Source organism: Myotis daubentonii, chromosome 7 (assembly GCF_963259705.1).
Source record: "Myotis daubentonii chromosome 7, mMyoDau2.1, whole genome shotgun sequence".
Classification (NCBI taxonomy): Eukaryota; Metazoa; Chordata; class Mammalia; order Chiroptera; family Vespertilionidae; genus Myotis; species Myotis daubentonii.
The window spans coordinates 17,165,470-17,179,285 of record NC_081846.1 but is presented as its reverse complement, the minus strand read 5'-3'; the positions used below and the strand labels follow the sequence as shown (position 1 = coordinate 17,179,285).

General features: G+C 35.0%; 1 protein-coding gene across 1 annotated transcript in view; it reads left to right on the top strand.

Annotated features, from left to right (window-relative positions):
- Positions 1-13,816, top strand: part of ERBB4 (erb-b2 receptor tyrosine kinase 4) — a 922,327-nt gene that overhangs the window by 494,046 nt on the left and 414,465 nt on the right. Inside the window, exon 3 of the mRNA XM_059703027.1 lies at positions 3,854-4,040. Within this exon, the coding sequence (XP_059559010.1) occupies positions 3,854-4,040 (187 nt within the window). The remainder of the gene's footprint in view (positions 1-3,853; positions 4,041-13,816) is intronic.

The following is a 13,816-nucleotide window of genomic DNA, read 5'->3' as shown; positions in this document are numbered from 1 at the left end:
TAACCTGGACTTCTATGAAGAAAACAGAATTGTTTCAAAGAATAATGACTACCCTAGAATTAGACAGTCATACATTTTACAATGTAAATAATTCAAATATAAATACATTAAATAATATGCAGATGCAGTTATGTTCAGAGTTATGATTTACTTTCTCTTATAACTAAGGGCACTTGGAGCTTCATCTTCTATGTTGATTTGATCCTTCTCTACGTGTTCAGCTTTGTTCTTGTCTCATAACTAAAACACTTCTTATATCAGAGCTCTTATTATTTTCTGGTTATTTGTAGCTTCTGCTGATGTGTGTTTTAAAAGCCATGCTGAATAGCACATCTTTATTAATTAACTAGAGGCCTGGTGCATGAATTTGTGCACCAGCGGGATCCCTTGGCCTGGCCTGCAGGATTGGGCTGAAACTGGATCTCTGACATCCCCCGAGGGGTCCCATATTGCGAGAGGGGTAGGCCAGGTCAAGGGACCCCACTGGTGCATGATTTGGGCTGGGGAGGGATGTGGGAGGTTGGCCAGCCAGGTAGGGACTGCAGGAGGGCTCCAGGGCATGCCCGGCCCATTTCACACACCCCTGATCAGCTGGACCCCAGTAGTAAGCTAACCTATCAGTTGGAGTATCTGCCCCCGGTGGTCAGTGCACGTCATAGTGAATGGTTGAGCAGTCTTAGCATATCATTAGCATATTATGCTTTGATTGGTTGAACAGATGACCAGGCAATTAGCATATTAGGCTTTTGTTAAATAGGATAACTAAAAGTAGCTCATCTCCCTAACAAACACTGTAAAATTGCTACTGACTTTACCTTTTCACTCATAAGTTTCTTGTTTAAAAATATATTTTTATTGATTTCAGAGATGAAGGAAGAGGGAGAGAGAGATAGATATAAATATCAATGATGAGAGAGAATCATAGATTGGCTGCCTCCTGCAAGCTCTACACCCTAGGCATGTGCCTTGACCTGGAATAGAAACATGATCTCCCGGTTCAGATTGATTCTCAACCATTGAGCACAAGTATACACAATTGAATGAACACTGTAGCCCACACATCCAAAATCCATGTCCTCACCACTCAAACATTTGTGCCTGGACTACCCATCCTTTCCAGGTGCATGGTCATTGGTGGCAGAGTCTGCTGTGTGTAGGACCGATCTGGGAAAGATGGTATCACAGGCCCTGAATGACAACTCAGAGATATATGGAAATGAAGTTCTGGAATCACAGTGGTTTGGAGCATGGTCAAGAAAAAATGAGTGCTGACTCCAGATGGGCACTTCTTTTGTCTCCACAGACTTTGCTTAGTGGTGAAGGTGTGGACAGAGAACAGCTGGGATGCAAAACAAATACTTGTTGGTTCTCACTATGTACCATCACTGTTCTGGTCGCATGGGACACATGATTGAACAAATCGATGTTCTGTCCTTGTAGAGCTTATATTCTTGGGATAGGAGAGATGGACTGTTATTACTAAATTTGATAAATATATAAACTCTATAGTGCATCAGAAAGTGAGAAGTATTATAGAAACAATGAAAGTTAGAGCAGGGAATGTGGCAGGGGTGGCCTCTACTGAGAAGTTGAGATTCGTGTAAAAACTTGAAGGCAGTGAGGAGATTAGCCAAGAAGATAACAAGAGGGAGAGAAACTCAAGCTTTTGAGAGTGGTGTGAGCATCTGGGGATAGGACTACAGTTGTCATGTGGGCACAACAAAGAGAATGTACAAGATGGAGAGTTAAAACAAAAGAAGTCAGAATAAAAAGACTGAACTGATGGCCAGGTTACATAGTGCAGCACTACCCCAAAGAATTATAAGGACACCTATAAAATGTAATTGAAATGTTTGTGTAGCCACAATGAAAAGTTAAATAGGACCAGGTCAACTTTACTTTAATAATCCACTTTATACAATGCAATTTATCTAAAATGTAATTTTAATGCTTAATCTCTGAAGTCTAGAGTGTATTTTGCATTTACAACACATCTCTCAATCTTTACTAGTTACATTTCAAGTGCTTAATAGCCAAATATGGTTGGAGCTTACTGCACCGGGCAGACCAGATAGAGGTTTTGACTCATCATTGGGAAAACTTTGCATCACTTGGAGTGACTTGGGAGATGATTCAGCATTTTAAGAATTTAAGTGTCATAATTTGATTTTTGTTTAAAGATCAGGGGTAGCTTTAACTGAGAAAACACCGTAAGAGATCAAGATATTTATTGCAATAATATTGATGAGGAATGATGGTGGCTCAGATGACAGCAGTGGCTGACATAAGAAGTGTTTGACGCCCTGATCATTTTAAATATGGGACATATAGGAAGGTGTGTGAGAGGAGAGTCAAGAATGATCTCAGGACATTGGCCTGAACAATAGGAAGGATAGATTGACTTCAGCTGAGATGGGATAGGCTATTGGAGGGATGGGGAAGGAAGATGCCGGGTCAATTGTAGATTCATGTGTCTGAGAAGTGTATTAGATATTCAAGTGAAGATGTAGAAAAGGGAGTTGGACATGAGTGTGGAGTTTAGGAGAGAGTTTGGAGGTAAAAGTTTGGAGATCGGCAAACTTGAACCAGGATAAGATCACCAAGGGAGTAAAAGTGGAAGGAGAAGAGAATACCAAAGACTGAGCACTGGGATATATGAAATTAAGAAGTCTAAAATAACATGAAATTGACATTAAAATAATATAAAATGTTTTAGTACTTTTGCAGTATATTTAATTATTTACAAAAATGTCACACATGTTCATAACTGTCATTATGATCTTGTTCTTTTTACTGAAAAACTATACCTTTATTTTTGAAATTGAATTTATTGGGGGTGATATTGGTTCACTAAACCATACAGGGTTTCAAGTGTACAGCTCAATAAAGCATCACCTGCCCACTGCGTCCTGCACCCATTGCTCCAAGTGAAGTCTCTTTAAATGAAACCAAAAGCCTTTTTTGTGACTTTTTTTTTTGCTTTAAAATGCCTCACAAACCTTGAATTAATTAATTCATATTATAGATAACTACATTAAAAAGTAGACAGTGAAAATAAAAATTGTGTTCATAATCAAATTAGTGACCATAATGTCTTTAATATGTGTTCTCCAGAGACAGATGAGGCGACTGTTCTTTGATAGTATAACAGTCAACACCAAATTAGCAGTTTAAAATCTGTCCCACAATTTACAAACTGATACAGCTTTGCTTTATTTGGGATAAGCTTACCAGCTTGCATTTTTATATGAAGTTTGATTGATGTTTATGTGTTCTTACTCATTTTAGTCTGTCAGTAAATAAGATTTTGCCCTCGTTGGTTTGGCTCAGTGGATAGAGCGTCGGCCTGTGGACTGAAGGGTCCCAAGTTCGATTCTGGTCAAGGGCACATGCTGGGGTTTTGAGCTAGATCCCAGTGGGAGTTGTGCAAGAGGCAGCCAATCAATGATTCTCTCTCATCATTGATGTTTCTCTCTCTCTCTCTCTCTCTCTCTCTCTCTCTCTCTCTCTCTCTCTCTCCCCCTTCCACTCTGAAATTAATAAAAATATATTAAAAAGTAAAAATAAGATCTCCATGCCCTGAATTATATTCAACTCTCAAGTATAAAGAATGCCTCATAAAACAAAATCCATTATTTTACTGTAAGCACATACATGACTTTAAAAAATACAACTCTTATTTCAAATGAGATTTTAACTCTTTGTGATCTTGTATTATCAAGTGTGGAAATGGGTGCATTATTAATACTGAAAAATAGACTTAAGTGACTCATTTTTATCTAAATGACTACATAAATATACTGATAAACAATCTTTAATATTTTAACACAGGCATTTATTTGTATCTTTTCAGTCTATTCGAGAAGTCACAGGCTACGTGTTAGTGGCTCTTAACCAGTTTCGTTACCTGCCTCTGGAGAATTTACGCATTATTCGTGGGACAAAACTGTATGAGGATCGATATGCCTTGGCAATATTTTTAAACTACAGAAAAGATGGCAACTTTGGGCTTCAAGAACTTGGATTGAAGAACTTGACAGGTAAGGAAAATATATAAAATAATAAATATACTCTCATCAATATAACGTTATAGACACACACCTGTGTGTGTGCGGTTACTACAGTGCGTGTTGCATTGAGGAACACTATAAAGCATTGAATATCTACTACTTATTCATTTTATGAGAAAGTATTCCCTATGATTCCCTTGTTTTATGTACAGATATTGTGAGTGCAGGCTGAAGGATACCTTAATACTGTTATCTCAGCTGAACAGAAGTACACTGTTCAGAAAATGCTCAGTGACTGAAAACTGAGATAGGAAGCAGGTTTAAGAATGCTGTTTGGGGGTCTCAGGTGAATGGCCAGCCATATCATCAAAGCTGCAGCGAAGCACCTCTCTCGTTAAAGCTCAGTAAATACACAAGCCATTGTGTCTAGTATTTTATATAATTCCATATTTTTAGGAAACATATCTAATTTATTAACTCAGTGTTGATTTCTCTTATTTAGTAACTCGCTAAATGCCCCAGTGATTCTTTCTCAGAGTGCTTTTATTTCATATCATCGGTGCTTTCCCCCCCAATCAAGGAGATAGCCTGCTATCAACCTAATGTTATCATCTTGCTACACTTTGTAGGAATTTGTTTTTAAACTGATCTTTGCAATCCCACTGATATCTTCTCAGTTCAGACACTTCATAGTTCACACAGTTCATAGTTCGTAAAGGCTGTGGTGGAAGGCATTTTGTGGCAGGGTTTCTAATCATAAATTTTGCCGTGTGTGCCTGTAATCAAAATGTGCTAATTAGTAATTAATTATCATCCCACAGTGGGATAAAGAAGTCTAAGCTATTAATTTAATCTAAATTAATATCTGTATATTTTGCATCAAAATATATAGTGCCTTTCTATGTATTTGAGTTCATTCACTGTTAATGTTTCTTGATATTGACAAACAAAATACTTTAGAAATATTACTTTAAAATATTAAGAAATATATAAGCTTATTATTAACAGGATATTTAAATTATTAGTTTATTTTATTTATAGTGAATTTAAATGATATCATTTTAAGTTAGAAGTAGCTTCATAATTAGCCAGACATGAGAGCTAAAATTGGAATATTTTGGATGAAGAAAGGAATGCTGATTATGTTATTGACTTTGGACATGATTGCATAATGGAATTGAATGCATAATGATAAATGCAAAATTTTTGGAACCTATAGATTACTTCATCAACATTTTTATTTTTATTTAGTTTCAAAGATAGTTATCTTACAAAAAAGCAAGTTTTTTTTGTTTTTTGTTTTTTGTTTTTTTACTAAATTACTACTTGCATGGAAATAATGATAGGAGGAAAAACTTGGAAATGGAACAGATAGAGAACATCAAATGATTGAAATTAGGACTCTAAAAATAATATGATTCAGTTAAAAGTTGCATAGGAAGCATTGTTTTCTTCACAACTTTTCTATGATTAAATCAAAGAAGAAATGAATAATGGTTTTGAAATTTTTATAATTCATGAATTATATTATTATTTTATACCATGTGATATTTATAGACTTTTTTCATACATAGGTACAAATTTAATACATGAATATGTACATTTTTCTAACCATACTTTACATTAAATATTTGAATTTGTATTTTATGAATTATAAGGATATGTATTTGAGTATGTGAAATTTGGGATCTACAAATATATGATTTGTGTTTTTCAAAAGTTGGCTAAATACTCTCCTCTTTTAAAACCAACATATTTATGTACTAGTGCCTTTATTTAATATTTTATAAATATTCTAATTGGTTAACTGCATGTTAGGTCATCTTGATTAGATTATTTTTGAGATATGGACAAAAACACATTTAAAAAAAAGTGAAATGCTAAAATATTTTGGGGAGGCCTCAATAAAAAAGTAAAAAATGTATTAAGTTTAGTGAATTCTTGGTCAACTAGAAATAAAATAAAATGCTTAGTCCAGGAGATGCATCTGAATGATGTTGCATTTGAAGAATGTAAATTCTGACCATCACATTTGAATGTCTGTCTTCAAATATGCATAAGCTATTAATGAAAGTAGTACAAGTAACACAGTACCTTTTAAAGTTTAAGTTTCTCAACCACCTTCACATTATTCAGTAATGTTCAAATAAATAACCTGATATTGAAATGGATAAGCCATTTGTATTTGACTCAGTGTGTTTTTAAAAAGTATGGATGTGGAATGAGAAAATTCTCTATTCAAAAGTGAGAACCCTACTTACGGTCTGTCTCCCTCTTCTTCTTTAAAATTGAAAAGAAAATTCCATCTCATGATGTTGTTTTAGGCGTTCACGAAATAAGGCAAGGAACTTGTCAACCATGCTCCTTTCACATAGAGGATGCTTAGGGAACCTTAGTTTTTCTTCTCTGTATTGTTTTGCTTTTAGCTTTCCTCTGTGTCAGCACACTGATGGGACAACCATACATGTTCTGTGTGTTCAAATCTTTCCTGTTGCTTCATTGAGGTTTTGAAAGGTGACATGTTTAGACAAAAAGTTGCTCCAAATTTAATAGCCTCTTCTGATACCACTTTGAAACTGCTTTAAGTATAAGATCATTTCTCTGGAAGTGAAAAGCCTGAGGCTTTATTAATTAATCAACTGATTAATTAATTAAATTTTTTTGTCCACTCTCCGTACCACTGCTGTCTTCGGTACTCCCCAGTACTGGTCTCCTGTTGTTCAGTGGCTCGGGCCAAGCACCTGTTGCCCCAGCCCTTCATTTCAAATCGCCATCATCATGTTTCATCTTTCATTGGCCCTGACGTTTGCCTTGACCTAAACAAGAGACATATTCATTCTGAGTCCTTTTTCTGACATTAGAGTTGCTAAGCGTTCTTCAGTTGCTCTGTGTAAGGTCTGACTAATGTTTGAGTGGGTTCAACTAGCCTAGTTCAGATTGCTGTCAGATACAATGTTTGACAAAGGTACTGCTAATATTGACATGAAGAGAGCTACGCAGCATATTCTGAAATCTGAAGAAAATATTGATTCCAAGAATACTCCTAACTTAAGGATAAATTACTTGGAAAAATTATTTGATCAAAACGAACATATTGAAAATCCTCTGAGTCAGATGGAATCCATGAAGAGTGGCACATTCTTATGAAGGTGTCAATTTTAAGATCAGGTCTACAATTTATAAAAAATATGATATTCTAATCAATGTTTTTAAAGAACATTGTTTGCTTGTCATGCCAAATGATGTATAGTGACTAAAAGAAAGAAAACCATAAGCAATGTGTTTTTGTGTACAGGTAAAACAGAAACATATATATGAAAGGAAATGTTATCAATATGGGATCAGATAGAGTGACCATTTCAGCAAACTTCTAGGATGTGTTCTTAGATTTAGAGAACCACCTGTTGTCCCTGAGATACACTAAGATCTGTATGTGGCCTTTCCTGAGAGAGAAAGCGTATTAAGGTAAAACTACTCCATTAAGAAAGCTCATTTGTGGAGAAAGCATGCTTGCTTGCTTATGACATTCAGAAAAAGAAGAGAGTCTTGGCTCTGCAGGGTCCCAAATGCAATAATAGAAACTGATTAGATATCACCATGAATCTATGATTTCATCTGAGGAAAACAGTAAAAATATCAGAATATTTGCTTCCTCACCTTTAGAGCAGGACATTAGCTTTGCTGGGCCTGCAGACACCAACAGTGATGGAAGGAGACTTGACGTGGGGTTGTGTAGAGATGACACAGTGTAGAGATGATGTGTGTGAAATTGTGCTCCTGAAACCTGTATAATTTTGTTAACCAGTGCCACCCCAATAAATTTAGTAAAAAGAGGGGGAAAAGAGTTGGCAAACTTTCTGCATCCATTTCCAGTCACCAAGCAATGCCGGGGCCAGAGTCATTAGCTCTTTGCACATTCTGAATTGCTAGAATCAAACCAGAGCTCTGGAGGCAGTGTGAGTCATGTTTGGGAATAACATGAATTTGTATTTTAGAAGGAATAATGAATGTATGCAATCTTTGACAAGTCTCTAATGCAATTTAAAATATATGTAAATGTATCATCTAGTAAACTCTCTGTCTTAGATAAGAAGTGAGGTATCATGTTGCTGTCTTCCAATGTTTATTGAAGGCACAATTATTATAATTCTTATATTGTTATAGATTTATACATTTTAAAAAATGCTTTCATGTTCCTTTTTAAAATATTTTCCCACACACAGTCCAAGAATGCTGACTGGGAAAGTATTTTTATTGTTATTTTGCACATAAGGACACCAGACCCAAGGACTTGTGGCTAATAGGGCTAACTCGTGTGAAACCTAGATAAGTTCCCATCTCTTCATATTGTGCCATGCATAACAATGCTTAGGACAATTTCTCAGGATAAGACCACAGGCAGTGAAATAAAAAATTTCCTTTAAACATAAACATTTCGAAATTAGGCAGAAGAACTTAAGGTTATATTTTAGGAAGAACTTTGACTTTAATTGTGGCATGATACTTGAATACATCATGGGTGTATGTACGGAAAATGGCAGCAAGTTGACAAAAATACATACATACACAAAATGATAATAGTGTACACACTAGATTTGATTTAAAAGGTCAATTAACTCACTTTATAACCACTGCCATTCAACAGTGGCTTTCTAAAATCAAGGTTACTATACTCTTAGCCACTAACTGACAAATATTTATTAATGGTTAGTTTTAATGGGAAACGTTTAGGATTCTTTGAAATATGATGCCAGTTCAAATATTTATTGGCTTTGTTTTGTTCTACTTGTATATTCAAGACACACTGAGGTACGAGCCCTTCCAAATTATCTCTACATATCTGTCTCCTCTCAGTAAATATTAAATTTCTCACAAATATTTACCCACCAGACACTGTGTGAACACATTGGAAAGTACTTTCCCCAATACTATTATTATTACTTAAGAGTCAGGTGCCGCCATGTTCATGGTTTACCTTCTAAAGCACTACTGCCCAACAGAACTTTCTGTGATGATGGAGACATTCTCGGCTGCACCCTTGAGTAGCCAGTAGCCAAGATGTAGCTACTTAAAACCTGAGATATGGGTAGTGAGATGAAGGACATTAAAGTTTAATTTTATCTAATGTTAAGCCAGTTACATTTAAATAGCCTCACGTGCTAGTGGTGATCATGTTAGTGCAGCACTGGACACTGTGTTTTACCAAACCCGATCAGGAGGTGAGGGTTTCATTACCAAGCATGGCTGATCAGAGCACAGGCTCTGGATCCAGACTCCCTCTGTTCACATTCTCTTCTGAGGTAAGAAATTCACCTTTCTAAGCCTCCGTATTCTCATCTGCAAAGGAGTATAATGAGAATCCACAGTTGGTAAGGTGATTGTCAAAGTGGAATTATAAATTTCACATACAGCATTAAATGTAGCTCCTGCAATAAACGTTATGCCATTTTTGAGAAAAAGTTTGCTTTTGGTAAAAGGTAATAGAAGCAGCCTATTTTTATAATAATTGAAAGCATGTTAGGGTGATGTAATTAAATTATAAAATATAAAATGTGTCATTTATGATTTAGGATCTAACCACTTTTTATATTTGAGTCAGCTGGATTCTGGAGGCCAGGTATTACTTCTTAAAGTGCTTTAAGCTGCTAGATGTTATGACTTAGGTTTTCTTGTTTGTCAGAAATGTGACTTTTTTTTAAAAAAATGAGATTCTTTTTACTCTCATGTTCAGTTTCCACAATATAAGTATATAGTTATAAAGAGTTCCCATATTCTATTTCTTAATGACTTAATAGAGACAAGTAAGGACTAGGAGATTTATAATTATTTTATTACAGAGAAACTGTATTGGAAAGTGTTGAGAATTATTTCTGGTATAGTCATTGCCCATATCTTTAGGATTCCCAAGTCCATAGTCAAAGTTTATTATCATAATATAACATTTATTTAACAACAAATAAAGCACAAAAGAAACTCCTCCATAAAATATTTCCTGAAATAGTTATCTACCATATATCATTAAATCTAAATATAGTAATATGTAAAGAAAATAGACGTACAACAAACCTCATTACTTTCCTAGAATTATAGCAAGATAACTGCTATTATAGTGGTGAAACTGTTCACTGTAGAAGTATATAAAACAAGTTGCAATAGAAGTGGCCAATATTTCGTAAATAATGAATTGAATTTTCCACTTATCTAAATCTATCAGGGAATAGATAAATGAGAATTTGCATGGCTCAACACCTTTTGATGTAATAAACATTACTAGCCAGGGAATTTGAATTATTGTGTGTGGTTGATTTATTGACACTACTGGTAAAAGAGATGAAACTATTGTTCAAACGAGAAAAGTCATTTACACTAGGAAGTTTCTTAAACTTTGCCCTCTTAGTGATACATGTGAGCTAGAATATCAGAGAGAAAAGAGGATCTTTTCACTTGTAATTTCTTAACCCATGTAATACCAGTCTACCCAGAAATTCAATACCTGGCTTTTCTATGTTGCTCTATGGTAGTTCCCATAATATTTTCCCTTTCCCTGCCCTTAATATTCTATGACCCATTCTGTGCAATACATTTTATACCTCCTAGCTAAAATTGTATTGTAGGCTAAGTCAAATTGTTTTCAATCATAATCTTAACAAGTTTCAAAAGTATTTACAGGGAAAAGTAAGAAAGATGGTGATCCACAGCTTCTCTTCTTTCTAAGATAATTCAATTTACTCAATCTCATTTGCTCTGTGATACAAATTAGAAGTTTGATTTTATAGTATCAGTAATACTGAGAAAAGCTAATATCAGAAAGTTCAGCTATTTTCTATCCACTATGAAATAAAAGGCCTCAAGCTTTAATTAAAGGTTTTTAGTGACATATAATGAGCATATTCTGCCAACTATTAACAAAGTAAATAATATTTTTAATTGTAAATTGTTCCCCCAGTTCTCTAAGTTTTCTTCTTTAATATTTAGCAGGTGGCTCTATATTATGTATAATTCTACATCTGCTGATATCCCATCAAGAATCCTATTATAAATTATGCTAGTTTTTTAAAAATATATATTTATTGATTTCAGAGAGGAAGGGAGAGGGAGAGAGAGAAAGAAACATCAATGATGAGAGAGAATCATTGATTGGCTGCCTCCTGCAGGGCCCCCACTGGGGATTGAGCCAGCAACCCGGGCATGTGCCCTGACTGCAAATCCAACCATGACTTCCTGGATCATAAGTCTAGGCTCAACCACTTTGCCACTGTACCCAGGCTGCTAGTTTTTAAACTGTTCATATTACCAAAATTTTATTAGTTGCTGGACCTTTGTTTGTTTTTAGAACTTATTAATTCTTGACACTATTATAGTTGTCCCCATTCCCCACCTTTGCCTGCCTCCACCCAGCTCCCATCCTGCCTTCCCTCTGGCCATCAGCACACTATTGTCTATGTCTGTGCATCATACATATATGTTCTTTAGCTAATCCCTTCACCTTCTTTCATCCAGTTCCCATCTCCCCTTTCCCTGGGACATGACCCAATTGTAATCCAAATGCATCATTTATCTACAAAGCATTGTGAAATGTGACACGAGCTTTATAGTATCATTCAAAGAATACCATTTAGCATGTATTGCAAGGCAAAGATAGAGAAGATAATGAAGGCAGTACTTGCCATATGTACAGATATATATTTTCTATAGTATAGGCAGAAAAATGAAATGAAGCAGAGAAGCAGCCCACGTCATTGCTATCACTTTTCACATAGTGAATATGAGACTGAATCTCACACATATGCATTACATTGTCATTTCATGTAGTTAGAAATTACATGTCATAATGATAAATCTTTGCAATTAAAATTGCATCATGCTTCAAATGCAGGCCTGTGGTGCTCAGGGATAAGGGGTGAATCAACAATTAGTGTCTTGGCTCAAGTGCCTCTTAAAAATTAAGAAAAATCCTGCTATCTTTGTGTAACATGAATACATCAGAGATCATCTCCTTTGTGACTTTAGTGAGGATTAGCTGCATAATTTAGGTAGCTATTCAATGATTTTATGTATTTCATGTGTATTACTAGGTCAGTGACTTCTCATGTTACATTTGGTTGATTACTAAATATGAAATATTGAAGAATATTTAAAACTCAATAGTATTTATTGAACCATTTTGTGTCAATATGGTGCCTGATTTATATTAAAATTAGAGATTTAATGTAGCTTTTTACTTCATTTATATTTTAGTCCATTAAAATGTGACTTAGAGATATTCAGTATCAGAGAAGATTTTGAAACATTTTCCTTCTGCATCTCAAGGTCTTACATTTAAAAGAAGAAAGAAACAATGATATATAAAACTCAAATTAATAGAAGTTAAAGCTGCAAACTACATAACTAAATTTTTCATGTACAGATAAACATAAAATGGTGTTCCACAGATGTTTCTCTTTGAAAAACATTTTTCATTATAATTGCAAAAGACTACTTAAACCAAGTAGTTTGTAAAGTAGAAAAAGTCCTTTGAAATAAATGCAATAAAATTAGTGAGGTGTAAAGGACAGTTGAAAATACATAGGTGTCTATAACCTTGGTACATATAACTAAGAGCCAACACTGATTGTTGCCATTTATAGTTCTCTGATTGTCACTTCATTCATGAAAAAAAAAAAAAGTAAAACAGTCACAGAGAATTAAATAGCTTTTATTGTCTTTTATTGTGTGAAAGATAGACTCTATGACTTGGGCATAAAGTCAGGGATAGTTTGGGGGAGGAGAAAATGATCAAAATTGAGCTCAGAGGTAAAATGTTTGAAAGATTCTTGGCATAGAAATATAAATTTTGCCTTAGAATGTTGATTTATAACCCACAGTTCAAAACCAGTTTATTTGTTCTAGATGAAAAAAGTGTGTTTCTAGATTAGAAAGCATACTCTATTCTAGTCTCAGCAGCATGAAATAGGAGAAAAAACTTGAGTTTTAAAACCTGATCAATTTGAAAGTTTATACTAGCACTGCAACTTACAAGGGAAATGTCAAAACCATATAAGCGCCATATCTCAGTTTTCTCACCTGAAAATGAGAATTGAATGAAAGATGTCTGCACCCGCCCAGTGTGGCTCAGTGGTTGAGTGTCAACCTCTGAATCACAAGGACAGGGTTCCATTCCTGGTCTCGGCACATGCCCAGATTGAGAGCTCTATTGCCACTCGGGTGTATGCAGGAAGCAGCCAATTAATCATTCGCTCTCTCTCCTTCCTCTCTGAAATCAATTAAAACATATTTTTAAAAAGATGTATACATCTTAGTGCTTAACTTCTTTTTTTATTTTTTAGGACAACTGAGGACATGATATTAACCCTTTGAAATAATACTAAATTTATTATGATACTAAATTTTTGCTCTCTGAACTCTTGGGAACTTAAGTTCAAGCCTTTAATTAAAAACTGCAACTCCATGTGGATAGGAACCTCCATTAGGGTTTAATTGTTCAGTTACCACAATAATAATATCCACACGTGTGTGCATTTATTTTCCTGGTGAGATTGGGGAACCTCAGGGGAAAAGCACACGACTGGATGACATTTAGGGAGAAAGCAAAGAGGAACATAAACTGAGCAACAAAAACATTTTAGTTGGTTTTAAATACGGAGTTTAAGCCAAATTTTCCCAGTGGTGCCAACAAATCCTATCCATTGTTTCTCATTTCTTATTTCTTAGTTCCTCTCCAGTATTCAGTGCCCCTGCTGAGTAAAGCTACCAATTCAGCTGAGAATTCATTTCCCCAGAGATTACTTTTATACAGTATCTGAAAC